The following is a 27,931-nucleotide window of genomic DNA, read 5'->3' on the forward strand; positions in this document are numbered from 1 at the left end:
TCAATTAGATAAACAATGTCGTAATATAGATTAACAATATTGTCAGTTGCATGAACAGTATCATCGGATGAATAAACGAATCAATTTTAAGCTAAGCTGAAACTTTAATTCAAGATCAACTTATTTAAACTGAATCAATTTGTATAAGATCCACTCACAGCCAAGGGCAAAGCCTGGAAAAAATTATTCAGATGACGTTATCAATTAACAGACTGAAAATGAGTCCTTGTAAATTACACTTATGCGCAATTGTCCTTTTCGTGGATGAAGCCCAATCCTCAAGTAGGCCTTGTTCCCTCTCAGCCTGTGTTGAACCTACCAACTTTGCAATTGGGTTGGGTCTGAACAAATGCTGTTTTTTAAAAAAAAAAAAAAAAAACAATTTCGAGTCAATTATTAAATTAAAATTTTAATTTAAGTTTAATTCGTTCAAACTAGAATAGGGCTTCTGCCTCTCACCAATTTTCCTATTTTAATATTTATTATTGTTAAGAAGACAAAAAGCATACCACCTCTTCCATTCCTCTATTAATTTTATAATTATTTCTATTTTAAAATTTCTAATTTTAAACATACAGCCGATAAAACGGTGGTTAGGACTTAGGAGCATGTGCTAAAATTCCATTACGTGTCGCTCATGGATTTCACTAGCTTGACGGAGCACCTGTCTCAGCTGTCTGAACCCGGTTTCTTTCAAGCTTCGAGACGGCATCACGTGGTGGGCCTGAAATAGATTGTCAGATTGCACGTGCACTCACATGACCAAGATTAAATGCCCCTCCTCTGAGTGACACATGTCTACAATTCTCCGGATTTATAGGGCCATACAATCACCGTTGATTGCGATTAGAAGATGCAAAAAGCGTGATCTGGGACCCACAGTTGAACGCGAGTTACGGAGCCTTTGACGGCTCAGATCTGCTGCACGACATTGTTATCGTATTCTCGACTTTATTTTGACTATTTCTGGTAAACTCCATGTTAGATGGTTCAACGAAAATACGACGTCGTCTCTCATGTTTCAAATTGCCCTTCAAATTTGAAAATCAATGATATGCAATTGCGCCTTATCTTATGTTAGTAATTTGTTATTATCGTAAATGTGTAACAACATGAGTATAATTACATATTTTTCATATATAATTTAAGTATATAGATAATGTATTATTATATGAATAGATAATTTTTAATTAATGATAAAATAACATCCAATCACATAATATGTAATATACTCATCTAAATATTATGATTTAACACTATTTTAAAACCTAGATGGGATCGACAATCCAACTGTGAATAGGTGTTAAATCGAATTCTAATAATAATGAAAATATGTTTTAACTATTAAACTAGATTAATCATATTAAATATGAGTATAATCTAACCGAATTAGATTAAGTAGTGTTTGGTTCAAACTCGATTTAATTACTTTAAGAGAGAGCTTAAACTTTTTGAACAAATAAATCTCAATTCTAGTTTGAGATAGGAATAAATGACTAAAACTTACTTTAAGTTTGGTTCAAAAAACTACCTTTAAATCCTTCAAGTTTTAAATTATTGCATTTAAATCCAAAATGTGATATTTTAAAGAGCAATACTATGTGTACCTATTTTTGGTACATAATTCATGTACACAGTGATGTGTCATCATGTAATTAAATAATTTTAAAACATGTGTCATCATATGATAAAAAAAAATCTAATCACATGAGAACACCTTATCTGTGTATATAAATTATGTATCAAAAATAGGTATATATAATTTTATTGTATTTTAAAAGTGTGAATGTAATAATTAAAATTATTAGAGGAATATTTATATTTTACTTAAATCAAATCGATAGTTTGTAAATTTATCAAACCAATAAATACGAAGCTTAAATTTGAACTCATCAAATCAAATCATAAACTGGCCACAAATGACTCAACTTATTTACAACTCTAACTATTAAAATAAATTGATTTAATGATTATATTAATATTATTGTTCTGATCCATTAGAGTGATTAATCTCGTAAACCAATTATTTCTAAAAACATTTATTATGAGAGTCTCCCTCTCCATAAATAAAATTACGAGGTTTTTTTTAATATTTTATTAACAAATCGAAGGAATTTTATATTAGAGAAAAAAAATTGAAATAACCAATATAAGACATGTGCCTTATGAAATTCGGTAAACGGGGTTAGCAGCATAATTCTTGGTCAATAAAATATAAAGAATTAAGTTTAATGGGAACAAATTTCCGGCAGAAGTTGCGCTTAGTCACATTCACAAAAGGATTCGGGGCCCCGAAGATCAGCTGCAGTGCCAGTCAGTAAGTGGGTACTTCGTCATTAGGGATCTGGGATTCTGACGTCAGCTTCTCAAATTTGATTTGAAAAATCAATATATAATTAATAAAATTACGGAGACGAATAATAATATATTATTATATATTTAAGATATAATTTAAATAATAAAAAATTTTATGTATAAAAAATTTGAGTTTATATCCCTTTTGATAATATATAAAAATTAAACTTTTGATTTATCTAATTTATAATCAATAAAATTATACATATAAATAATAATATATTATTATATATTTAAAAAATAATTTGAGTAATAAAAAAAGATAAATAATAATGTATCACTATACCCCCAAAAAATAACTTAAATAGTAAAATAAGAGACTTTATATGTACGAAAATATGAGTTTAAGTCTCATCTGACAATATATGATGATCAAAATTTCAATTTATCTGGTTTAATAGTTGTGAAATCCATCACTAAATCTCAGAGTTTATCTTATTCAATGTGATTTGTTCGATCCCAAAAGTAAAAATTTTGTTCAAGTGGGGTTTTCCGTTACCAAAAAAATAATATATTGTCATATAATTGAGTATTATTTTATCTTTAATTTTTAATTATTTAATCATATGATAAAATATTATTATTTATGTATATAACACTACTCATATATAATTATATAAAATCTAATACTTTCACGATAAAAAGGTAGTTTGTGGGGTAAAAATCTGGATATCCAAATAAAGGAATATGAGTTTAAAATATATTAATGGTATATGAAAATTAAATTTTTAACTTACTTAATATAATAATTATACGATTAATTACTTGATACGGATATATATATATATATATTTAATGTATTTATAAAAAATAAAACCAAATAAGGATTCTTCCTTAAATACAAAAAATGTACCACATCATCTTATGTCTACTACTACGATCAAATCTTACATAGAAGAAGACGAAGAAATTTGGGACATAGTGCTTAAATTTTTGTGGGGCACAGTTGGATTTTGAAAATGGGTGTCCCATTGAAAGTTCCATTACCTAATTTCCCTTGTCACTTTAGTTAATGGGACACAAGACTTTAATTCAATCACATATCAAAATAGTGAATTGGAGAATATTTTGAGAGGCAATTACTTGTCTCTTTTGGTGATTCATTGTAAATGTTTATGCATCTTTTCAATTTTAAATTGAAAGGCGATCCCATTTTGTCAGAGCTTATAGTATATACTAATATCAAAGTATCTTGTATCCACAACTTAAAATGACAAAAAAAAAAAATTATTTGTCAAGTTTTGTTTATTTATAAGAGAGAATAACATTTGAAAATATCAAACTTTTAACTTTCTTTTATTTCAGATCGCTACACAAATCAGATGTGCAAATCTGTGCTATAAAGTTGACTATTTTGATTAAATTTTGAGTGGTTTTTATATTAAAAAATCACCGCAAAGGGAAAAAGAAAGCCGGTGATGAGGTTGATGACGTGTCGGAGTGAATTGTCGAGAACAATAATTGTCAAAAAAGAGAATGAATTTTTTTGAGTGTAAGTGTAATATTTTGAACTTTGAGAGATGTGATTTTCATCTTAAAATATAGAAACCCTAGATGGTGGGGGTAAAAAAGTAACTTTTTAAAATTAAGTTAAAAGAAATTTGTTAATTTTCAAAATTAAGATGATAAAAGAAAAAAAAAATTCTTTAATTAAAATCTCTAAATAATAATTTTACCCTTGACAGTAATAACAATATTTAACAGATGAGTATGCATTTAAATTTCTAAAACTTAGTAAATGAGTGTTTCAAAATACACTAAACCTTGGGTATGAATAAGTCTTTTGACCTTTATATTAATGTCATACATTTAATAAGAAATAGCAGAAATTTAATTTATTGAAAATTAATTAATTATATCATTTTAATAAAAAAAAATAAATTCAATCTCTTCGATTAAAAAAAAAATGATAATGACACCATGGTTATCCCCTTTCAAATCAAAGTTTGAAATCCAATTAGCTCATAACTTTCTTAGAAAATGATTGATTACAATTGGAAGAAATTAATCTTAAGCATTTGTCTCTTGTCCTAATTTTTCTTCAATTATGTTGTTGTGGGGGCAAAACTACTAGGTTCAAAAATTCCACCAATGGGTCAAAATGAAGAAGCAAATTTTGACACTCCATCTTTTACAGTATAAAATTGATCGTAAAACTCTGATATATAATTTATATATAAAAATAATATATTATTATATAATTAAATAATTTTAAATTAAAAATAAAATAATATTTTATTACATAATGATATATCATATGTATATTCAAATTATATGTAAAAAATATGTATATATTACGCTATTGTAAAATGACAGATATAAAGATGATTATGACAAAGATAATGTCAACGCATGCATACATGTTTACCAAAATAAAGAAGACTAAATATTTATTAAATTCTACCAATCAATTGATTAACTTTCACTAATTATATTGTTTAGTACTTAATCATCAATTAAGTGCTGCTATAGAGCTTTATGTGCTTGTTCCACTATAAGCTTTTATGTCACCACTATAATAATTTCTAACTACAAAATCTTCAATGCCATTAAGTGGAGGAGATACTAACAATATTATGACTGTATTCAAATTAAACAAGTTCAAATATGGGTAGGTTTGATTTTGTTTTGAATTTATTATATTGAATTTGAGTTAGTTAAATGTATTATCGGAAGATTGTCGATAAGATAAATAGTTTTATTGATATGTATAAATATTAATACCGATAAGATAAATAATATCCTTGCAAAAGAATTTTAATTGCACTCAAGCCATGCCTTCAAATTGAAACTCTAACTTGAGTTTTGCACGGGAAAAACTAAATGCCAATTCAAAACAAGCTCTCTTGTTTGAATTCATCCTAGTCAAGATTGTCATCGTCACACCCCCAAATTAATTTATAGCTTTCTTCTTGCACTATCAAAAAATTGGCCCATAAGTCAACCAGTTTGATTAGTTTATCAAATCGATGACCTCAATATAACAAATATAAAATTTTAAAATGAGTTTAGTCAATAGTTAAACATGTTTGACTCAATAGTTAAATTGATGTTTAATACGATTCACTCAAATTCAATCTCGGGTCAATCCAGTATAAATAGCAAAAACAAATTTTAGTTATGATCTATATCGAATTTGTCACTAGTATCTAATAAGATCTTGGTTTCAAATTAGTGATAATACTCGAATATGTCGATTAATTATTTTTTTATTTTGAATTCTTTCCCAATAGATCTAAACATAAGAATATACTTAGTTTAAATATCTAATTATGTACTTAAAATAATGTATCAACATTTAAAAATTTAATTCAAGACACTTAAAAGAGTCAAAACTGCATGCACATGATTTTGTCACATCTACGAAAAAAATATTGTTATGCATATCTATTTTTAAATATATAAATAAGTATATATATGATATGTCATCATATAATTGAATATTTTTTTATCTTTAAATCAAAATCATCAAATCACTTAACGATATTTTAAGTATGTATTTATTTATATATTTAAAATATGTATGAATTGAAATATGTGATACAAGGCACAAGAATCATGTAAACACTCGAGTAGTGGAAGAATAAAGGAGAGAAAAAGCCCAAAATAAAAAATTCAGCTGCCTCTTTTATTGGTTACAATTTGTCCACACTTCGAAATAATAGGCTAGAATTGCGTAGCCAACCGCACAAGTCAATTTCATGGCACCGTATTTCTCCGCGATTGATTCAATCTACAGCCGAAATCTACACCTGAATTTGCGCCTTGACCAAATGCCTTCTACCTACATTTGTATTCAACCTTTTTAAAAGAAAACAATTTTCATGAACTAAAGCTGAAAGGCATAAGAGTTGAATATGTTGACACTATAAATTTTGTCAACTTTGACTGTATTTTTGAAGAAAAATGTTTTACGACAACGACATTAGTGATTATTCATACTTATCTATATTTAATCCAAAATGAGTCTGAATAAGATTTAGTTTGAGATAAGTTCGAATCTGAAAGTGTTGGTTTAAGATTGATACACTGAAACTTGATTTATATTTAAAAATAATTTTATTTTATATTTGATCTGAGTTAGTTTGAATTTAAATATTCAAATCAACTCAAACATGATATGTTTTATGAATATTATGTTTTTTGAATATTTTTAGTTAGATAACGAAGGAATATTATTCTTAAATTTTAACAGCAAGAACTTGTCATTAGACAAAATAAAAAATTAATAGAAAATAATTGTTCTCCTTTATGAAATCATAATTTCTAATTATTTGGAGTTGCATATTATCGGACATAATCACAAGAAACTTCGAAAGGAAGACGTACGATAACGGAGAGACAAAGTTGATTATTATTGTGTTTAGGTTAGGTAGCTTTAAAATGATGAAGAATATTAAAAAAATATATTTAATTATTTAATTAAATAATAATATATATTAAATATATTTATTTATATATTTATCTATATATTTAAAACGTTACGCAAGACGTGCCTTTTAACTTTTGTTCGGAGCGTGCGTTAGCAAGTAAAAAAGAGACCAGACGACCAGACAAGGCTCCCTTCTTTCTTCCTCTTCACACCATAAAAGCTCTCACTTTCCGTAATTCCTGAATGGGAACATGCACTGATCATGTGAGATCCAGGGATACCCCTCAACATTTGTCTCTCTTCCCCACAAGGCCACTGGATTTCTTGTAGTGGCATGCATGGTCAAAAGCTTGATACAGATCAATCCTAGTTCAACCAATGTTTTATAAGTGTGATTGAAACTCGAATTTAGTTTTTTTTTTTAATTCTAATACTCTACTAGTTTTGCTAACCTTTGACAATTCGATTAATTAGATTTTAACATCATCATTATATATATATATATATATATATATATATATATAATTTAAAAAAAAAAACTCGTGGCATTGTATGTTTTATAAATGTTGGAACTAAAATTCGAATTCTAACATTTGCCAAAGTGTATGATTCGCCCACAGGTTAAAATGATATAATATTATATATTCAATTTAAAATTGACTTGAAGGAAATTGTCGAACCAGTTTTCAAAACATTAGTTAATCTCTTGAAAGTTTTTTCAGAAAATTTATCCTTTTTTTTATAACAAAAAATCTCATCTGAATCAAATCGTTACTTTTATGGGACTAAACTAAATACATTTAACATAACAAACTTCGAGTCCAGAATTTTAAAAATTTAATTCTGATATATCATTAAAAAAGACTTAAACTCAAACTTTCTTATACATAAAACATTTTCTTTCCCCCTTCAAACTATCCCTTGGGAATATCCTCATGTTTCTTGGCATGCGGGTTACATGCCTATAATGTGATTATAGAGTCACAATTATAGCAAGGAAAGATCATAATTTGTTGCATTAATTGTGCCTCAAAACCTGAAAAAGGTAAAGCATTTCTTCCTTTATACAAAATTTGCGAAGCATATGGACTCTTTTTTTTTTAAATATTCTTCTAATAGAACAGAAATGGAAATGGATATAGAACAAATAAATTGCAACTCTAATATTAATTTCAACCAATTTTAAATCTATAATAACGCTATTTTGATACAATTCCAATTTGAATCGTACCATTTTGATACGATTCTAATTAGAATAAAACTATTTTAATGAGATTTTAATTAAAACCATATTGATCCAAAATAGGGTAAAATATTATTTTTTTATAAATATTATAAATTATGAAAGGTATGTTCATCTTTTTAGTGTATTGATCATAAAAATTAATTAATTTTACTTACCGTGTTTGATGAAAGGTAAAAAAATATTATTTTTTTATTTTAATAGTGATAATTTGTCATTATGATATAGTTTGGGTGAAAATAAATAATTCGAAATTGTTTGTCCTTATTCATAACCACAAGAATCGAAAAAACAAATTTAGTAAATACATTTTCTTTTCACATATAATAGATCATTTCTTTAAAATCGAATCAATTATATTAAATAAGTCAAACTCTCTATTAAACAAAATAAATCAAAAATCTTAATTTAGTATACTATCGAGAAATTTAAACCTAAACTATTTACTTTAAAAGTCTACTCCTTTATTATTTAAATTATCTTTCGGGCCAATTTTCAATTCATTTTAAAATATGTATGGTATGTTTTATATCAATTCTATGGCAGCCTAGAAGAGAAGTCAAAAAGAGAAAAGAAACATTTCACACTTTTGACCGCCTCATTTTGTACCTAATTACAAAATATTCTTCACGCCATTGTAGCTCAATTGGCTCAACGTACTTAAAGCTCTAACTCATCTAACTAATATTCAGCCTTTGACAGCAGCCTTTAGGATAGGATTCACATAAGTTGACTCAAATTTAATTTAAAATTTTAATGATAAGGTTAAATTCAAATTTAATTTTTAATTAAATTGATTAAAATTTTAATTTATCTAATTAAATAATTAAAAAATGATAATTAAATTTAAAATTTATTTTATTTAATATAATTGATTTAACTAAAAAATAATAACCAAAAAGTCTTCGGAGGATCTGAAATTCAGGGTTAAATTCAACTTAAACTGGTTAGAAGACCAACCATCCCACAGAAATGGAGCCCACACAAGGAGATGACGTGGCGAGATCTGAGGTTGATGGTCGACATTTCTGAAACTTACCGGCTAAGTGCTAGCTACGTTTTGTCTGGTGCCGTGGCCGTAACAAAACTGGAGTTAAAACGGATTTTGCGGGGGTTTGCCTCCTTTGACTCACACGTGTCAAGAATACCTTGCTTTTTTATCGGTTATACAAAAATTCATTTTTATAAAAGTAAAATAAAAAAATTAAAATTAAGTTTTTATCTCTTTTTCGGCGGAGACCGTTGATTGCGGTTGGGAATAAAGCACACTGACATGGGACCCCTCTTTTTGACTGCACTTACTTTGTCTTTTTCTTTATTTTTTTTAATTTTCTAAAAGCTTACAAAATCACAATTAAATAAATAGAGCAAAAATAGCCTCATTTCAGTTCTAATTACAAAAATACCCTTTTGCTAATTTGATTGGCCTTTATCCAACGGTGTTTTCACCGGATATTGTCGGTGGACATAATAAATATAAATTTCCAGACACAAAATTAAATGTACTGAGTTGAATCAAATCGAATAGGATACCACTTAACTCGAAATCAGCATATAGAGTTTTAACTAATAAAATTTTGGTTTTAACTAAGATTGAATTTAAATTGAATCGAAATCAAACTTAGTTTGATTTATATAAAATCAAATTCGAATTTGAAAATATTAAATTTTCAGATTCGAATTTAAACAAACTTGATTTAAATTCAACAATAGTTTTAACTAATATTTAAGGTAGAAACAATAAATTCGAATGAGTTAATAAATAAAATTTAAGATTATATATAATATTTTACTCAAATTGAATCGTAAGCTCGTGTACTCATTAAACTAGCTAGAATCAGGTTTGAGTTTGATTTAAGAACTGAACTCAAACAATTCAAACTTGGTTTTACTATCACGAGTGACTTGTTTGTAACTCAAATTGTGTGGGCCATTGGATGGGTTATCGGGTTTTTCGAATCGAGGTTACAGGTGTAAACTACACATGCCTCGTTCGAATTTTACATTAATAACCTCGTTTCCATAATATTGAATTTTCTGGAATTGCCTTGAAATTTAGGACCTCCATAGTTGTGGGAAGGTTTCAGTGAATGAGATTGAATGGCTTTTGAGGCACAGGCAGATGTAAGTCTAACCCTAATAAAGCTTCTTTGTTTCGGAGTTGCCAGAAATTATTGCAGATGATTCAATGTGCAAAGGCCTAGACGTAAACATAGCCGATATATTTGTTTCGATTTGAGTTGAATTTGTTAAGATCAAATTTGAATTGAATTTAAATTCAAACTATAAAGAGTTTAACTTGTTTTGATTTATGAGTTTGATAGATGATTCAATTCAGTTAGTATTTAACTTGTAATTTGATTTGAATTATATTAAACAATTGTCTAATAACATCGTTTTACCTATTATTAGATTTTGTTAATGAGTAGATAACTCAAGCCAACTTGAGTAACTCTTCAACTTTGATTCAACGAATTTAAGTCAAACAATTTTTTATTAAAATCAAACTCAAACCAATAAATATTTAAATTCGATTTAGTTCATATTTATCTCTACACTAATCCATCTCTCATCTAAAACTTCAGTTACTCTTATTAGATTTTTTTTCACCCTTTTCGCGTCTAATCAAAGTTACATTTTGAACATAATCAAATCTAAACCAATCACTTAAAATAGGTAAAAACTTCTATTTTATTATAACAATCATTATATTAAGTTAATCTAGAATTTAACAAGGAGTGAATTTCAAGCCCATGAGATGCCAAAATTTCATTTTTGCTCTTTTTATTTATTCAATCCGGGTTATCCTCTCATCGAAGCGAAAGTGTGTAAAAGACTCTAAAAGTTAACAAAACTAGTAAAACATTAAAATTTTTAATGTAAAAGTTTAGGTTTAAATTTTTGTCATGTTTATGAAATATTATTTTTTTAGTACAGTGATTATGAGTCTGATTATTATATTTCAAATTCACTGTCCAATAAATATGAATGAACCCGGTTAAAAAAAATAAGGTGCTTAAAGGAAAAGGCAAAAGAAGAAGATGTCCAACAAAAAGTCACAAGCTCCCGCCAAGACAGCGGTAGAAGTTTCAGAGCAGTGAAGGTTCCAAGGATAACCCAGTTTTAACTTGAAAGCTGTGGAAGGTTACTTTTGCTTTTGGGTCAACCTCGTTTAGAAACTTGCTAATGTCTACGTTGAAAGCCAATAATGCAGAGAGACGGTGGCTTCATTCAAGGGCATTGTGGAGAATTCAAAGTGGAGACAGACACAGCACAGCGAGGACACTTTTTGACTCTTCTATTGTCCCCTCATCTTCCCCTTCCTTGTTTTGGTAATTCTTTATCCTCACTGTCTTTGTTTTTGTTTTTGTTTTTTCTTTTTCAAACGGTAAAATCTCATTTGAATTGGATTACTTGTTTTGGGATAGAATTAACCAAACCAAATAAATTGTGTCTAATTTTGTGTCTTTTTTTTCAAATTATAGAGTCTTCTCTAAACTGAACTACTTATTTGAGATATAATTAATCAAATTAAATATATTGTCTCTATTTTTTTTTTTTCAAATGGCATAATCTAGTATTAGTCTAACTATCTTTCTGGGATAGAATTAACCAAACCCAATAGATTGTCTTTGTTTGTGTTTTTTTTTTTTTTCAAATGGCAGAATCTCATTTGAGTCGAACTATTGTTTCAGGATAGAATTAACCAAATCGAATATATTGTCTCTATTTTTGATTTTTTTTTCAAATGGCAAAATCTCATGTGAGTCGAACTACCTTTTTGGGATAGAATTAACCAAATTGAATAGATCAAATCTTAGGTTGTTGGACCTGATTCTTTGTTAGGGGTGGATACAAATTGAGTCTTCTTGGCTCAAATAAGAAATAGTCTGGTTCAAGTTTGTCGAACCAAAATTAGGCCCGATTCAAGTTTGTCTTGAGTGAAAAATGGTTCAGTTTGGTTCGATTCGAGTTCAAACCATTGATTCGTAGCTTGAATCAATAGTTCAAAATCATGACTTAGTTTGACTCAAATTTTTTCACGGTTCATTGACAAAACAACTATATTTTATCCAAATAATATTTAAAATTATTGATTTGAACCTAATCAAACCACAAATTTGAATCTTTAATTTGAATTATGAATTCGAGTCAAATCAAGCTATAAATTCAAACTATTGATTCAAATTATTAATTTAAATCAAATATCTTTTAAGTCAAGTTTAATTTAATTTAAAAAATAAATTAAATCTTTTAATTTAGATTTAATTTAAATTTAAACTAAATTAAATTAAGCCGAGTTGGCTCGGGACATATCCAGACTCTGTTTTGATTTTCAGTGATTTCTTTTCCCCAATACATTAAATCCACACCGACCCCTTAGAGTAAAGAGCCCCAGACGCCCACATGATTCTGTTCTTTTGCTCGACCGTTTTCAGGATATTATAAAAATATTAAACAAAAATAATAATAATAATAATAAAACTTTAATTTATTGAGCCCTGCAAATTTTTGGTCTCTTGGGGACCTTCCTTTCCTCAATATATAGAGACCTGTGCTCCTCTCCCATTTCCAATCCCACAACTCTCTCCCTATCTTCTACTCCTTTTCTCTCATTTAAGATTTGTATCTGTTTCTGGTAGGTTTATCGGAAGTTTAAACTGATAAATTATGCCAACATTGTGAGTTCAGAGAGTGTAAAAGAAATCCCATTTTGTATCTACACGCTTACATAGCAAAAACAGAGCACACATTCAGTTTTTATTTTGTTAAACAGAGAGTACCCGTGTCAAAAATGGAGAAGTTTGTGAAACTCACTTCAATGAAACCTCTGCTTTTGCTTCTTTGTCTTCTTCCTCTTGCTTTTGCTGGCCATGACTATGGCCAAGCTTTAACGAAGAGCATTCTCTTCTTTGAAGCTCAAAGATCTGGCTACCTCCCCCATACACAAAGAGTCACCTGGAGAGGCAATTCTGGTCTTAATGATGGCAAAGCCAGTGGGGTAAGCTCTGTTATTTGACAAAAACTTTACTATTTGACTATAAGCTCAGTTAGAGTTGTTAAATCATTCAGTTTTTGTTTATATGTTCAGGTGGATCTTGTTGGAGGTTACTATGATGCAGGTGACAATGTGAAATTTGGTTTGCCAATGGCATTCACAGTAACTATGTTGTCATGGAGCGTGATTGAATATGGTAAACAAATGGCTGCCACCGGCGAACTTGACCACGCCATGGATGCTATTAAGTGGGGAACTGATTACCTCATTAAAGCCCATCCTGAGCCTAATGTCCTCTATGGAGAGGTCGGAGATGGAAACACTGACCACTACTGTTGGCAAAGGCCTGAAGACATGACCACTGATAGGCGGGCCTATAAGGTTGACCCCAGTAACCCCGGGTCGGATCTTGCCGGTGAAACTGCCGCTGCCATGGCTGCCGCCTCTATGGTTTTCCACCAGTCTAACCCAGCTTATTCCGGCGAGCTTCTCCAACACGCTTACCAGGTACATATCATTTCATAATATATATTCATTGCTTTCACATTTTTGCCGCGAAGAAAATTTGAACGGTAATAATTTTCCGACAAAATAAAGCAAAAACAAAAACAGAACTGAAGAAAATATTGCGCATCATAGCCAAACGGCCATAGCAATTGAGCAGTTACGGTAGCTTAAGCTCGGTTTGACTTTCGAAGGAATTCGAGGTTCAACCGAACATTAAATTCGGTTTCATATTATAACATATAAAGAGGGTAAAATACTCAATAACATTATTTTAATTATTTTAATTAATGTATAAGTTTATAAATTTAATAAATTAAATGTTTTTAATTTAAATTTAAAAATATTAAAACTCTCGTACTCAAATTTAAATTTCATTTAATTAAATTTATTTAAATAATTTAAATTTTAATAAATTCGGATCATTAATTTGAAGTTGTCTGGTTTATTATTTCAGTTAATATTAAATTATTTTTATATGTTTAATGAAATTGAAAATTAAATCCGGGTCAAATTAATCGGATCGTTCGTGAGTCACTTTTGCCGTTAATCACGGGCAGAGTGTTTTGACCGTACAGATCTGACGTACAATCAGATCTTAACCATCAATTTCAACAGCAGCCCATCAGTTATTCGTTTCTCACGTGCCAATCCTGTCGGTGCTATGCTACCGTCAAACATCCCACCTTCTGTTCCTAATCAAAATTAGGATTCCGAAATGACCCTTGCGGTCTGTATTTATTACATGAACTACCACTGACTTTTTCACTTGTGATTCCAGCTCTTTGATTTTGCGGACAAGTACAGAGGAAAGTATGACAGCAGCATTTCAGTGGCCCAACAATACTACCGTTCTGTCAGTGGCTACAATGTATGTGAATTATTAATGAATATTAATGGCATAATTATTTAATAACAATATAACTAATGTATTATTAATTTAATTAATTTTTTTTATGTATAGGATGAATTGCTCTGGGCTGCTGCTTGGTTGTACCAAGCCAGTGGCAAACAGTACTACTTGGATTACCTTGGCAGCAATGGTGATGCCATGGGTGGTACCGGCTGGGGCATGACTGAGTTCAGTTGGGATGTTAAGTATGCCGGGGTTCAAACTCTAGTTGCCAAGGTATTGATCTACCAAAACCGATTTTAAACCATGTTATATATTATCCTTTTTGAATATATAATTTATCATAGTTTTGTGTTTGTAATATACTGTTTCAATTGTCTGATCTAGTATCTTGTTTGTTTTGGACATACAATAAAAGTTTAAAAGTTTAAAGACTATAATATTTATATATACTTAATTTTTCTCTTATGTTTTGTCATAACGTTGATTTGCCTAGGGTTGTTACAGTAATATTCTAAATTTTGTTGTGTTTCTAGTTTTTCTAGTTTTCTGACATTGGTTTATGTATTGTTGCAGTTTTTAATGCAAGGCAAAGCCGGTCAGCATGCTTCGGCATTTGAGAGGTACCAAGAGAAGGCAGAGTTCTTCTTGTGTTCATGCCTTGGAAAGGGCTCCAAGAATGTGCAGAAGACTCCTGGTGGTCTAATTTTCCGGCAGAGGTGGAACAACTTGCAGTTTGTGACCAGTGCTTCCTTCCTTTCTGCTGTGTACTCTGACTATCTTGCTTCCTCTGGAAGAAACTTACGATGTTCTGCCGGCAATGTTGCACCGTCTGAACTTTTAGGCTTCGCGAAATCTCAGGTGATTTGCTTGCGTATTGATAAATTGTTGACATATAATGATTGTGTATACTGGTGACTGATATCTTAATTGGCATTTTGCTACCTAAAACTTCCAGGTTGATTACATTCTTGGAGACAACCCAAGAGCCACAAGTTACATGGTGGGCTATGGAAACAACTACCCGCGACAAGTTCACCACCGGGCTTCCTCCATTGTTTCCATTAAGGTTGATCCTCATTCGTCAGCTGCCGAGGAGGCTATGCCACTTGGTTTAGCAAGAAAGCCAGTGATCCCAATCTCCTTGTTGGAGCCATTGTTGGTGGACCTGATGCCTATGACAATTTTGCTGATCAAAGAGACAATTATGAGCAAACTGAGCCTGCTACTTATAACAATGCTCCTCTCCTGGGTATCTTGGCAAGGCTAAACGGTGGTCACGGGGGATATAACCAGCTTCTTCCAGGTATTAAAAATAACTTTCATAAACCATCTAGATAGATTTTTTCCATTGCTAATCGTAAAGAGTAGGCTGATTGAAACAATGGACTCTTCTCTACAGTGAATGTTCCAGCTCCCAATCCCGTCGCCAAGAAATCGACTCCTGCTCCAGGTATTCTATCACTTATCACACTGCTTCTGTAACTTTGTTTTGGAGTAGCATTTGAAGTTCATTCTAACCAAATATATCTTGTTTTGCAGCTTCGTCGAATCCAATTGCAATAGAGCAGAAGATGACAACTTCATGGGATGCCAAGGGACAAAAGTACTACAGATACTCCACCATAATTACCAACAAGTCGGACAAGACCCTGAAGGATCTCAAGCTTTCAATTTCCAAGCTTTATGGTCCTCTGTGGGGTCTAACAAAGGTGGGCAATGTTTATGGCTTTCCATCGTGGCTCAACTCCTTACCGGCCGGAAAAAGTATGGAGTTTGTCTACATTCATGCTGCTGATCCCGCTGCCGTCTCAGTTTCAAGCTACAGTTTGGAATAAGAAAGTTTAAAAAAATCAATTGTGCAGTTTATACAGAATGCAGCCCAGAAAAAGTTTTCATTATATTTTCCTTTTCTTTTGGGGAGAGATATTCAACTTTACTTGTTGATTCGGTATTTGATTGGGCTAATAGATCATATTATGTAAAATAAGGTTGAAGGTTCGAGGATGAAAGGAGTGAAGAGACGATTTAATATGAGAGCTCATCCTCTTTCTCCTCTACTTCCTTATTTATATAGAAAGATTTGAGAGAGACAGGTAAAGAGTCAGCTGAGAAGTCCAGCAAAATTGGGTTCTCAATATATTGAAAACAGTCTTTTCTTTCTTTGTTCTTCAAAACAGCCTTGTATGGCCTTTTGAGTGTTGAGTTGTAAGCTCTTTTCAGCCTTTAATATTCCAACATGAATATAGTTTGTGCAACAATATATTCTTCTTTCCCAGATTCACCTATATATGTTTCTTCAGTGTTTTCCTCCTTTTTTCCTTCATATTAATACTAAGCTTCCTCTCATGAGTAGAGGCGGCAAAACGAGTGGGTCATCCGTAGGCTCTGTGAATAATCCGTGTAAATACAGATATTGATTCTAAAAACAGAGGAGGTTTCCTCGCTGATAGACCTGCAAAATCTGAATCATTTAAGAAGGTTAAATTTGGAGCATACCCAAGTCAGCGATGCAGCTCTTTGTTCTTCATCAATCTTCCAAGAATTACACCATTTCTCTCTCAGAAGTCCTTCCCTTACAGATGTCTCTCGGCAGCCATTCTCATCTCTATCAAAGAAGAAGCATCTTTCCATTCGTGATGCTGTGCTAACCCATTTTGGGCTTGCTTCATTCGGACCGCCAGAAACCCTAAAATTGTTATCCGAGGATTTCATCCTGTTGTTCTGTAAGATAAATTCTCAAATTGAGGTATGGCATGAACTTGCATCTGTTTACTTCATCAGATCAAGTTGGATCTAACCGTCCATCTCCGTCTCGCATATCTTCGATGGCTTCACAATTCTTGTTCTCTTTGTTCTTTTAAATAAACAGATCAAAGATTGAAGTGCAGCAGAGAGGAGCTGCTTGAATTGCACCATTCGACTTTATCACTTGAATTGCCTCGGAACGGTTATTCCCGAGAGGAGATTTTTTGTTCAACAAATACTGGCTTTTTTTTTTTTTCGTAATTTTATTTTCAACATAATCTTAGGGTAATGTTATATGAACATATTTTTAGTACATATAGATAATATATTATTATGTAATTAAGTGTTATTTTATCTTTAATTTAAAATCATCTAATAATATGATGATACAATATATACCCAAATTATATATCAAGAATGTATACGCATAATTTTATTGATATAATTTTTTTCAATAGGTTTTACTGATCATTTAGTAACTTCCTGATGGATAATCATAAAAAATTTAGACCTCCAGGGTTGGCCTAAATAGTGAAGAGAAACGCTTTCCATGTGAAAAGTCAAAATTCGAATAGCATGAGCTCCCACATGTTAGAGGCTAGGGCATGAATATCTAGATGACAATTTCAATCCAAATTTAGAGTCTTTGATCCTTTCTAACCCTAATAGAGAAGAGATTCCCCGATGCAAACCGAGATAAAAAAAAATCAGCGCAATTGAGGATAGAGATATATGTTTCCCCTCCACGCCCTCATTTCCACCCCTTTATATAAATATATTTGTTTAAAATACTAACATATATTTATAATTTTAGATTATTTATATTTTTTAAATTTATTTATGTTTTTGTTATATATATTAATGTGGTAATATATGATATTTGTAACAATTAAAATAGTAGATTGATTTTAATTTTACTTAATTTTATTATTTAATATATTTATGTAGTGTTTAAAAGATATGAGGAGTGAATTTTTCTTCATAGATATAAGGAGGAGATTTTTCTCCGTAAGGACAAAAAGAGGATGGGGAGGGGACGGAGAGTTCTTGTTATTCTTATAACATGGACGGGGATTGATATCCCTTGTGGGGATGAGGACGAGGATATCAATCCCCTCCCCACAATGTTGTTATCCCTGTGAAAAGCTTGTGATTGATTAACAATATATCATGATAAATCATCATTAACTTATTCAGTGTAATAATTATAAGTTTAATCACTATATTCCAAAGTTTACCTATCCAACAAAGTTGGACGAAATTCCCTAATGAAAAAAAAAAGGTCATTGAAAATTTATCTAATATTCACTAACATGCTATTAGCATCAAAATTGTTTAACTTATTATCTAATAATATTTTATTCATTAATAATAGATATTAAAAAAAATCAAAATTAATATTATTATAATTTTAAATTAAAGATAAATACAAAATAATATATCATTAAATATATATATCATTTTTTTTATGAAAAATTATACTTTATTATCAGGACATAGACCATAACATCACTAAACTTTTATGCCAATCATGCAGAACATAACATGGTTGTGAAAATAGACCAGTTTGATTGGTTCGAACCAATTCAACTTAGATGTTGTGGTTTATCTAGTTTGACTAAACGATGTAATAACTTTAGCACTTAAACTATATTGAATCTCGATTCAATTGGGTCAACTACCTCGAATTAACTATGTTGGGTTATAATTAAACTATTGGTTTAGAAACATGCTGACATCAACACAAAATTTACTCTGTCCAAATGCTAACAACCAGTGTCTCAGCCTTTGTGGGTATAATGCAATAAGATCTGCCTAAATATGATCCAAACCAATTTAATTTGATACAATTCGACTTAAATTTATTTGATTTAAATTCAAATTAAAAAAATTAGCTTGTTTTTGAAATTAAATTGAACTCGAACTATATCTAAAAAATGTTCAATTTGATTCAATTCAAATTTAAGTCAAATTTATAACTCAAATCAATAATTCAAATTCGCGACTTAGTTTAATTCAAATTTGTGACTCGAATCAATTCAAATTCATAGCTCAACTTCATAACTTAAATCAATAATTTTGGAATATTATTTAGATAAAACAACGTTATTTTATCAATAAATCATAAATTCTAACCATAACTCCAAACTATAAATTCGAATCATGAATTCGAACTAAACCAAACTATAAATTTAAACAATTGATTTAAGTTATAAAATCAGGCTAAACTCTTATGAAACTGAACTAAACCATTTTTCATTCAAACCGAATCTAATTTTAGCTTAACAAACTCGAATTTGATAATTTTCTATTGAAACTGAACTCGAATAAAGCAGTGTTTTAACCTAGCTTGGTTCCAACCCACCCGTACACCTTCGTACCACAAATGAGTTTAAATAATTATTTATTTAAGTAATATTGTTTTCTCAGTCATCAAATCAATTAAATCAAGAAAATCCCGAACCAAAATCTTCGATCAGATGAAGACCCATTCCCAGTATTAAAACTATTTTATTAAATTAGTTTTCAGAACATTAAATAATAAGAACATTGCATATGTACAGTCTGATAGAAAACAACTTAATAAAACTAATGACTGTAAATCGTAACCTTGAAATTCCTCAGGTTCACCTTGAAAAATGATTCCTTCAAGGCTTGTTCACATTCTTGTACATGTTATCAATAGCACACTGCAATAAGTTCTCCAGTTAGTACTATTAAAAAAAAAGGGCCAAAACCTTGTTTCCACCCAAGCTTTGATGAAATTTCAAACTTATATAGGTCAACTTTTGAAAACTCAAATACATATCATTCTATTACAATTTACCGTTATAATTAAAGGTAAAAATATCATTTAATTAAAAATATTTAAAAAACTAAAAATTTACTATATTTTTCCTCTAAGGTTTGTAAATTTAATAATTTCCCGCCACCCAAAGTTTATAAAGTTTGAAAAGTCTCACTTTCCTTTAAGGTTTTTTCTCTTTCGCTCTGGCGACCGTCAACCAGCTTCTAAAATCGTCTACTCTTGCCTCATCTTCATTTGAGTGACAATGACTCTTCATCTTCGTCTGAGATGACTACTTTTCGTCCCAAATGAAGACTCAGCAAGAATAGACAATTTTGGAAGCTTGTTGAAGAGAAAAAGAAAAAACCCTAAAGAGAAATAGCTATTTTGGAAACTTTGGATAGAAAAAAATTATTAGATTTGTAAACCTTGGAGGAGGGGGGGGAGTGATTAGATATATTTTTAATTATTTTATTCTTGACTGTAAAATTGACATGTATGAGTTTGAAATTTAGGTTTTCAAAATTGACGGGTATAAAGAAAATTGTTAATTTTTCAAAATTTAGGTTTATAAACTTAGGTTTTCAAAAGTTGATATATATAAATTTGAAATTTCATCAAAACCTTGGGTCAGAACAAGACTTTTGACCTCAAAAAATCAATGTTCATTGGAACATTCAATAATTAGTCCAAAAATTCAATCGCGAACTCTAGCCATAAAACAAACAATAGAAATAAAAAATCGAAAGGCTAAGGATGTACCTGGTAGTATTTTTGCAACTGAGGCCTCTTCTTCTTGTATGTTGGGGTTAGGAGGTCACGTTCCATGTCGAATGGCTCAGGATCAAGGTGAACAGCTTTTATAAATTCAAAACCTTTCAACTGCCAAGAGTAAAAGTTAAAGATTAGCAAAACCATCTTTGAAGTTCAATTTACTTTTAAGGTTAAAAACTCATTTCATGACCAGTCAAACAAGGTATACATGATTAGGGTTGCATATGAGTTGAGTTGTGCAAACTACATGAGCTTGAACTTAAACAACTAAAGTTTGGCTCTCAAGTCAAACTCAAGCTTGTTGTTGATAGCTTGGTAAGCTCGCAAGCTCGTAGCTTGACTTGAATAAAATATCAATAAACCTTTGAAAGTTTAGAATCTTATTCTTACATCCCTAAAATCTTATTCCACAAGTTTTGCTAAATGCAACCGAGCCGAGCTAGAGCCAAGCAATACTTGGCTCGGCTTGATTGCAACCTTATATGTACTATATTAAGTTAAGCAGAAACCTTTTTCACTTTTCCAACCCTTGTGAGCTCCCCAAGAATGTACTCTTTTGCCATAGGATTTTCACAAAGGGAATTGAAGTCCCCGGCTACACCATTTTCTGCTGCCCATTGTTCAAGAGCTACCTTGTTGGGGTTAACAATGGCAACAAGAAAGGACTCAAAGCTGTTGCCATATACCCATAGCTGAAATTCAAAAGACAGCATAAATGTATCAAGAGCAGAGGAATGCAGCCAAACAAAGCAAGAAAGAAAGAAACAGCAAATGATCCATGCATCTATCTAAACACAGAGAGAAGGTAGAATGCGTACTGAATCAATGCCAGGTACAAGAGAATAAATGTTCTCCAAGTTTTCAACAGCAACATATTCTCCTTGAGAAAGTTTGAAAATATTCTTCTTACGGTCGATTAGTTTCAAGCTTCCGTTTGGTTGCCACTCACCAATATCACCTGATGCAAAGACCATGACAGTGAGGGTAAGCTGAGAAACAGACCAAGAACAAAGGGTATAAGAGTTCATTAAAAAGGCATATAGGTAAGGACAAACCTGTGTGGAACCATCCATCAACCATAACTTCATTGGTGAGATCTTCACGTTTGTAGTACCCTGAAAAGAGGGTTTTCCCCTGAACACAAACTTCTCCTCGTGGCGTGCTGGAGAGGGCATCGTATCCCATTTCAGGAACAGATTCAAGACATATATCAACGTTTGGTACAGGAGGGCCCACAGTACCAAGCATGGATATTTCATTTGGCAGTGACACAAAAGTACCCGCACAAGTTTCCGTCAAACCTACATTGCCATTAAATGAAGATTAAATTATAAAACTTCATGCATCACTGAGAAAACGTAACCAATAACTCCAATGCGTGGAGATGGATGCTAAAATAAATTTCAAATGACAGAAATACCATATCCTTGTAGGACATGAGCACATGCAACCACTCGCAAGAAAGCTTCTACGTGCGCAGAAAGAGGAGCTGCACCAGACAGAATAAGCCGTACGCGCCCTCCAAATGCTTGCTTTACCTGAGGAAAGTCATAGAAACCAACAAGATTTAGGTGGAGTGGCTTGTTGACAAGACTTCTAAGCAGTAAATTTGGGCTAGAGTGTGGTTTAGAGGAGATAGGATTAATTATTACATCACCTTATCAAAAACAATCTTGTCAGTAATAGGAGATGCTTCTGCGGTTCTATGCCCCTTCCTCAAATTACTGAACTTACTGCAGCAGTTCACAAAAATAAATCAGAATAAGATAGAGAATAGAAGTAACTCCAACTCTATAAACTCCTTAAATCCCATATTGGCTTAGCTAAGTACAGCAGTAAACAGTAGATTCAAAGCAATTGGCAAACACATAATGCACCCAGCAGAAGTAACAAATCAACATAAAAACATGTATTAAATTAACATGTTAAAGGACTAGGATCTATCCAAGTTGTTGCACATTCAGTTACATGTAAGGATCCAAAATAAGCAGAATATTAATGGTTTTATTTATTGGAAAAATACATGGCCATTCACAAAGTATCAACAGATCCCACCTCCTCATCAACTGAGGAATTTCTGTAATTGTTGAAATAATGAGCTTGAGATCAAGAGGAGATCTGAACTAGCAATGGGAATTTGAAGATAATACAGGTTGTATAGTCAAGCTAAACAATATATTCATACGTTCAAGAGAATATCTCATGGTAACTCATTTTACCCAGACAAAAATTATATATGCAATAAAACTTACTATGAGTATGCAACATTAAATAATGCCTTTTTCAATAAACTCCCATTAGAGATCTTCTGATTCAAACCTGAAATAACACATAAGAGTTAGACAGAATACAATTCAGAATATATTCTAAATCAATCTTGCATTCACTCTGACATATATGTATTGGAAAAAGAAAAAAACCATACCCAATTCACCACTCTAATCAAAGTATAAAATAAGTACTCCATTCTTTTTCTAGTTACTGATCTCTTCAGGATGATGTAAGAAAATATTAAAGCATATTGCCAAGCTGCTTGAATCATAGATTCTTGAGCTTCTGATCATTTGAATTGAAGGCCCTACAAATACCTGCTACTAAACCAAGCCTCCATCTCAAAATAGTGGGGTCTACACCATGACTTCTCTATCTAGAATTTCAAACCAGGTCCGTTTCACTAATGTAATAGTTGTTCTACCTACACCCTTTTCATTTCCACAATATGTTATTTATATTCCTATAATCCCACAACTGTATAAGAAACTCAACAAAGACAGTACCCAACTTATGAAAATTTTGTTTGTTCTTCAGAAAACAGATAACAAAAAAATAAAAATAAAAATCAAAAGGACTACAAAATCATTACTAACAGGAAACATGATTATGTTTGATGCACCCCAATTCAAGGGAGAAAACATGTAAAAAAAATTATTATAGGATTACTTCTTTTTCAAACCATGAAGTGGTATAATCCCAATATGCATAAAACACAAAAATGCTATCTCATCCGGATTAAAGTACCAACTGTAGCAATTTTAGCACATATATGAAACATGCAGATAAGAAAATCGTGAAAAACACTGTGGAACAAGTTAAAGTTTTACCAGAATATATCCTATCTAGTACACGGGGAACAGCACAGAAAATAGTTGGTTTCAGCTCTCCAATGTCCTCAAGTAATAACTTGACATCCTGTTAAATAAAATACAATTGATTAGCATTTGGGACTCTTACTATGACAGAAGGTATTGGTAATCATACTCACCCCACGCCAGAACCCTATTGCGGCACCATGTGCAATAAATAACTCCTCAATTGCCCGGTCAAAGATATGTGCAAGAGGAAGATAAGAAAGATAAACATCTTTTGCAGTCACCTGTTAATATTCACACTAAAAATTAGATAAAATAAAAACTCAAGTGAAAAGGAAAAAAGCTCTGTGTGTGTGGGTATATATAATTTTTCTCTTATCATCGTGTCCTGATATTTTTTATCAACAGAACTTTAAATTTAAAAACACTGGACTTTATTGATGGCTGAGATTCATTCAAATTAGAAAGACACTCGAAATTTAAATTTTAGCTGTTGATTTTGCATTCAGTTAAAGTTATACAAAATGTTAGTTGGCTAGTCAAACATTCTATAAAGTGCAAACATTCGCACCTGAAATTAACCATTACATAGGTACACACTTCATATTTAGAGCAAATAAAACATTACGATCAAGCTTCTGTTATTAACCACTTTAATCAAATAGATATTTACTTAAACTCAAGAAGCAGAAAATCACCGATTCATTCACACGCTCCAGTAGTAGTTTCACCCCAGCTATAAAATGGACAATGCTCTCATTTGAAATCATTACTCCCTTGGGATCACCAGTAGTTCCACTAGTATACATTATTGTACAAATATCACTTTTCTTTTTCCCTGGAAGATCAAATTGTTTGTTTTCTCCCTGTAAAGACAGATATCCAGAACTTTAATCAGAATTAGATTTCATATAAAATGATTAGGAAAGAATTCATATATTGTCCTCCATAGGATCATTAATGATGATGCACATTACAGAATTAAATTAAACAAATATCAATTAGATGCCTACAACACGTGTCTAGTAAAATAGATCACCATTCCCAACATCTACACAAAATTTCATCTTCTACCCTAAGAGACTTGCACGTGAAAACTATCTTGTTACAAATATTTTACAAGCAAATGTAGTATCTAATTCACATTTCACACTGCATTATCATGAACAGAATAGAGATTATTTACAACAAATGAAGGTTTGCGTCAAAAGTCCACACATCGAGATAGACCAAAGCTAATCATTAGACAATTTCAGCCACAAAAAACATGATAAGCAGCTTGCTCATTGTATAGAAAAATAGATATGGACCTCTAGGGCTGGACTCGAGCCGAGCCAGCTCGAGCTCAAGCTCAGCTCGGCTCGGTTCGAGCCCGAAACGAGCTAGGCTCTGCTTGGCTCGATCGAGCTCGAGCTGGCTCGGGTTGACTTGGTAATTTTTTTTAAAATTTTTTTATACAAAACGACGTCATTTTGATCAATATATATATACAAAACGGTGCCGTTTTGTATATGAAAAACGAGCCGAGCCGAGCCGAGTTCGGCTCGAGTCGAGCTCGAGCCGAACTCGAGCCGGCCATAAAAAAATCGAGCCGAGCCCGAGCTCGGCTCGGCTCAAATCCAGCCCTATGGACCTCTGACTATTATGAAATTACATAACAGAGAATTTAAATGAGCATAAAGCATATAAAAAAAGTATCATACCAGTTGCAAAAATTCATCCCATGAATACATAGCCAAACCGTACTTCTCAACTTCTTCTCTCTGCTCAGGTGTAACCTTACCAAAGCTCACCATCGCTGCATGATGAATTATCTAGAATTATTTCTGACTAGCACACGCATAAGCAAGACAAAACTTCAAGCAAAATGCAACTTACTTTTCAAATATTTCGTTGTGTTGGGAAATGTTTTAAGCAGCTGCAAGGGAAGAAAAGATAGCCACAGATAAGAAAGGACATTCCTAGCAAGCACGTGTTACAACAAGTTCTTCAAATGCCAAGACTTAGCACAACCTCAGCAGTGGTCCACCAAAATATGTAACTTTTTATAGTACCACATAATCAGGATGCAAATACTGGAAACTGGTGCCACCATAAACAACTACAACATTCTATATAGTGATATCTTAAACTTTGTACCAGTATGAGTATCTGAAAATAGTATGGGTGTCCTTACAAGATGTTCTATAAGAACTTTCAGTTGGAAACCAGTTGAAAATGTGAATACCTCAGAAATCTTCTTTTCCTCCACAAAAGCAATTGAAACCTCTGAATGGCAGATGATAAATTCCACAGCACCGGCACCTAAACCAAACACATGAAGTGGTGAAATAATTATGAATACCATTTTTGGCACATAAAAAAATCGCATCCAAGTCAATAAGCATGCAAAGATAATGACAAATCATGGGGAAATGATTAGTGACATTACAATCATGCTTAGATGCATGCTTAAGAAGAGATATGCTTACCCAGAGTATCATACAAAGGAACACAATAAATCCCATGAGCATTGCAAGCCTGCATCAGTTCTGAGTATTAATCATAAGATCTATCTAGAGTAAAAAACACTAATTCACGAACAATAATTCAAAAAGACATCTAAGTAACAGAACTCCATTATGAAAGGGACACAAACTGAGCTTTGGATTTTCCGTTGAAGAACAATACCCAATGAAGATATCATGTAAGTGTTGCCCTCTTCTAGCATTCATATTCAAATCAAGCATCAAACTAAGTCCATAATCCAGTGAAATAATTAATAAAGAAAGCAAAGAAAAGACAGAAGAGAGATAAATTCAATCAGACAGATTGGAACTCTAGCACTTTGAGAGGCGGACACATGCTGTCTAAGATACCCTAGAAGCACTCTGCATTTTAAAGAACACAGAAACTGATAAAACCTTCCCCAAATTTTGTAATTTGACATTTCTCGACTTTCAATTTAGTCTCAGGTTAGATAACTAATAAAAGGCAAACCAGAGAAACATAAATATATAAAATATAGTACCTCCATGCTAATGATCCACTCTGGGCAATTTGCACCATAAATACCACATTTTCCTCTCTGTAAACCAGCAAAAAGTACATTAAAACAATAAAATAAAATAGAAAAATGAATTACGAGGGAATCTTCCAACAAGACAAAGCCTTACTTCCTCAACTCCACAACTCCGGATGGCATTTCCAACTTTGATCACCAAATCATACACTTCTTTATAAGTTCGCCAGACATATTTACCAGCCTGAACATACACATAGAGAGCCTTAATTAAACAAAAATAACACCAATAAACGTTCAAGGGATCTAAAAAGTTCAAAATAAGTACAAAATACCTCCCCATTCACAATCTCGCGGTGACCAAGCATCGGATTGTTTGGATTTTTCTCCACCGAAATCCTGTAACAACAAAAGAAATTACAATTTAATTGAATAAAAAATTAAAAAATTATCCTCTAGGAGAAGATACTAAACAAGTCGTACAAGCGAGTTGACTACTTGAATTAAGCAAAAATCTTTGGCAGAATCATCAAGCATAGACTGCAGTTTGAATTTGATATAATCACGTGATTATCACGTTTCTGGTAATCTTATTTAGTCCTATAACAAAACTCTAAAGTCTAAAACTATTCACTGATTGACAACAACCAAAAAAAAGTAAATTATTTTCTCAGCAACCAAACAGAGTGAAGAAAATCCTCACCGGAAGGCGTCCCAACAACTCTCCATGCCATTCATCGGATCAGGAAATCCATTCTTAGCAAAAATACTGCGATACACAGGTCCGATCGACGGCTTGCCATCTCTCGCCTCCTTGGCTCCCTCAACCTCCACTATGTAACTCTCAAGACTCATCCTCAATCCGGATCGATCACGCAACAACCAGTGATTCCTGTCTTGTTGTCTTCTGGTGCAGCGCTCGCTCGCTCTCTAAAACCGCACAAGAAGAAATTAAAATTTAAATTTGGTGGACGCAGTTGGCCAAATGAGAGATAAAATTGAAGCGAGTTTTCTTCTGAGGCTGGGACTCCGTAGTTTGTTTTTGACTTGTAATGGGAAAGCGAAAGCGAGAGCAGAAGGACCGCAGGCTCTGGCAGTTTTCGTTCGTGGCACAGAGTTCAAGCTTAATGGAACAGTCTTCAAATTTATAGAATTTCGGTCAACGAAAATCGTAGACTCAACTCAAATAAATAAATAAAATATAT

The 27,931-nt window shown here is 31.8% G+C and overlaps 2 protein-coding genes and 1 long non-coding RNA gene across 3 annotated transcripts; 1 reads left to right on the forward strand and 2 right to left on the reverse strand.

The window, feature by feature from the left end:
- The first annotated feature begins 12,512 nt into the window (after positions 1 to 12,512).
- On the forward strand, positions 12,513 to 16,604 carry LOC123204964 (endoglucanase 6-like). Its single transcript, XM_044621789.1, is given in 9 exon segments — positions 12,513 to 12,972; positions 13,063 to 13,476; positions 14,255 to 14,344; positions 14,438 to 14,602; positions 14,903 to 15,187; positions 15,285 to 15,405; positions 15,408 to 15,632; positions 15,729 to 15,779; positions 15,869 to 16,604. Coding segments are annotated over 9 exon segments (1,854 nt in total). The 5' UTR covers positions 12,513 to 12,765; the 3' UTR covers positions 16,165 to 16,604.
- Positions 16,230 to 17,468, reverse strand: LOC123204965. Its single transcript, XR_006499652.1, has 2 exons — positions 16,826 to 17,468; positions 16,230 to 16,714 (listed from the first exon to the last, which is right to left on the reverse strand). It is a non-coding gene; the product is annotated as an uncharacterized LOC123204965 (long non-coding RNA).
- Positions 17,469 to 19,565: 2,097 nt separating this feature from the next.
- LOC123204963 (long chain acyl-CoA synthetase 4-like) lies at positions 19,566 to 27,863 on the reverse strand. The gene is made up of 19 exons (XM_044621787.1): positions 27,430 to 27,863; positions 27,062 to 27,125; positions 26,881 to 26,970; positions 26,736 to 26,792; positions 26,197 to 26,245; positions 25,953 to 26,029; positions 25,604 to 25,643; positions 25,429 to 25,523; positions 24,424 to 24,591; positions 23,899 to 24,009; positions 23,738 to 23,825; positions 22,889 to 22,955; positions 22,294 to 22,369; positions 22,057 to 22,174; positions 21,692 to 21,937; positions 21,455 to 21,594; positions 21,146 to 21,328; positions 20,625 to 20,744; positions 19,566 to 19,764 (listed from the first exon to the last, which is right to left on the reverse strand). The coding sequence occupies exons 1-19, from the start codon at positions 27,579 to 27,581 to the stop codon at positions 19,723 to 19,725; spliced, it is 1,983 nt and encodes a 660-aa protein (XP_044477722.1). The 5' UTR covers positions 27,582 to 27,863; the 3' UTR covers positions 19,566 to 19,722.
- Positions 27,864 to 27,931: the final 68 nt, after the last annotated feature.

The sequence above is a fragment of the Mangifera indica genome, chromosome 20 (genome assembly GCF_011075055.1).
Source record: "Mangifera indica cultivar Alphonso chromosome 20, CATAS_Mindica_2.1, whole genome shotgun sequence".
Lineage (NCBI taxonomy): Eukaryota > Viridiplantae > Streptophyta > Magnoliopsida > Sapindales > Anacardiaceae > Mangifera > Mangifera indica.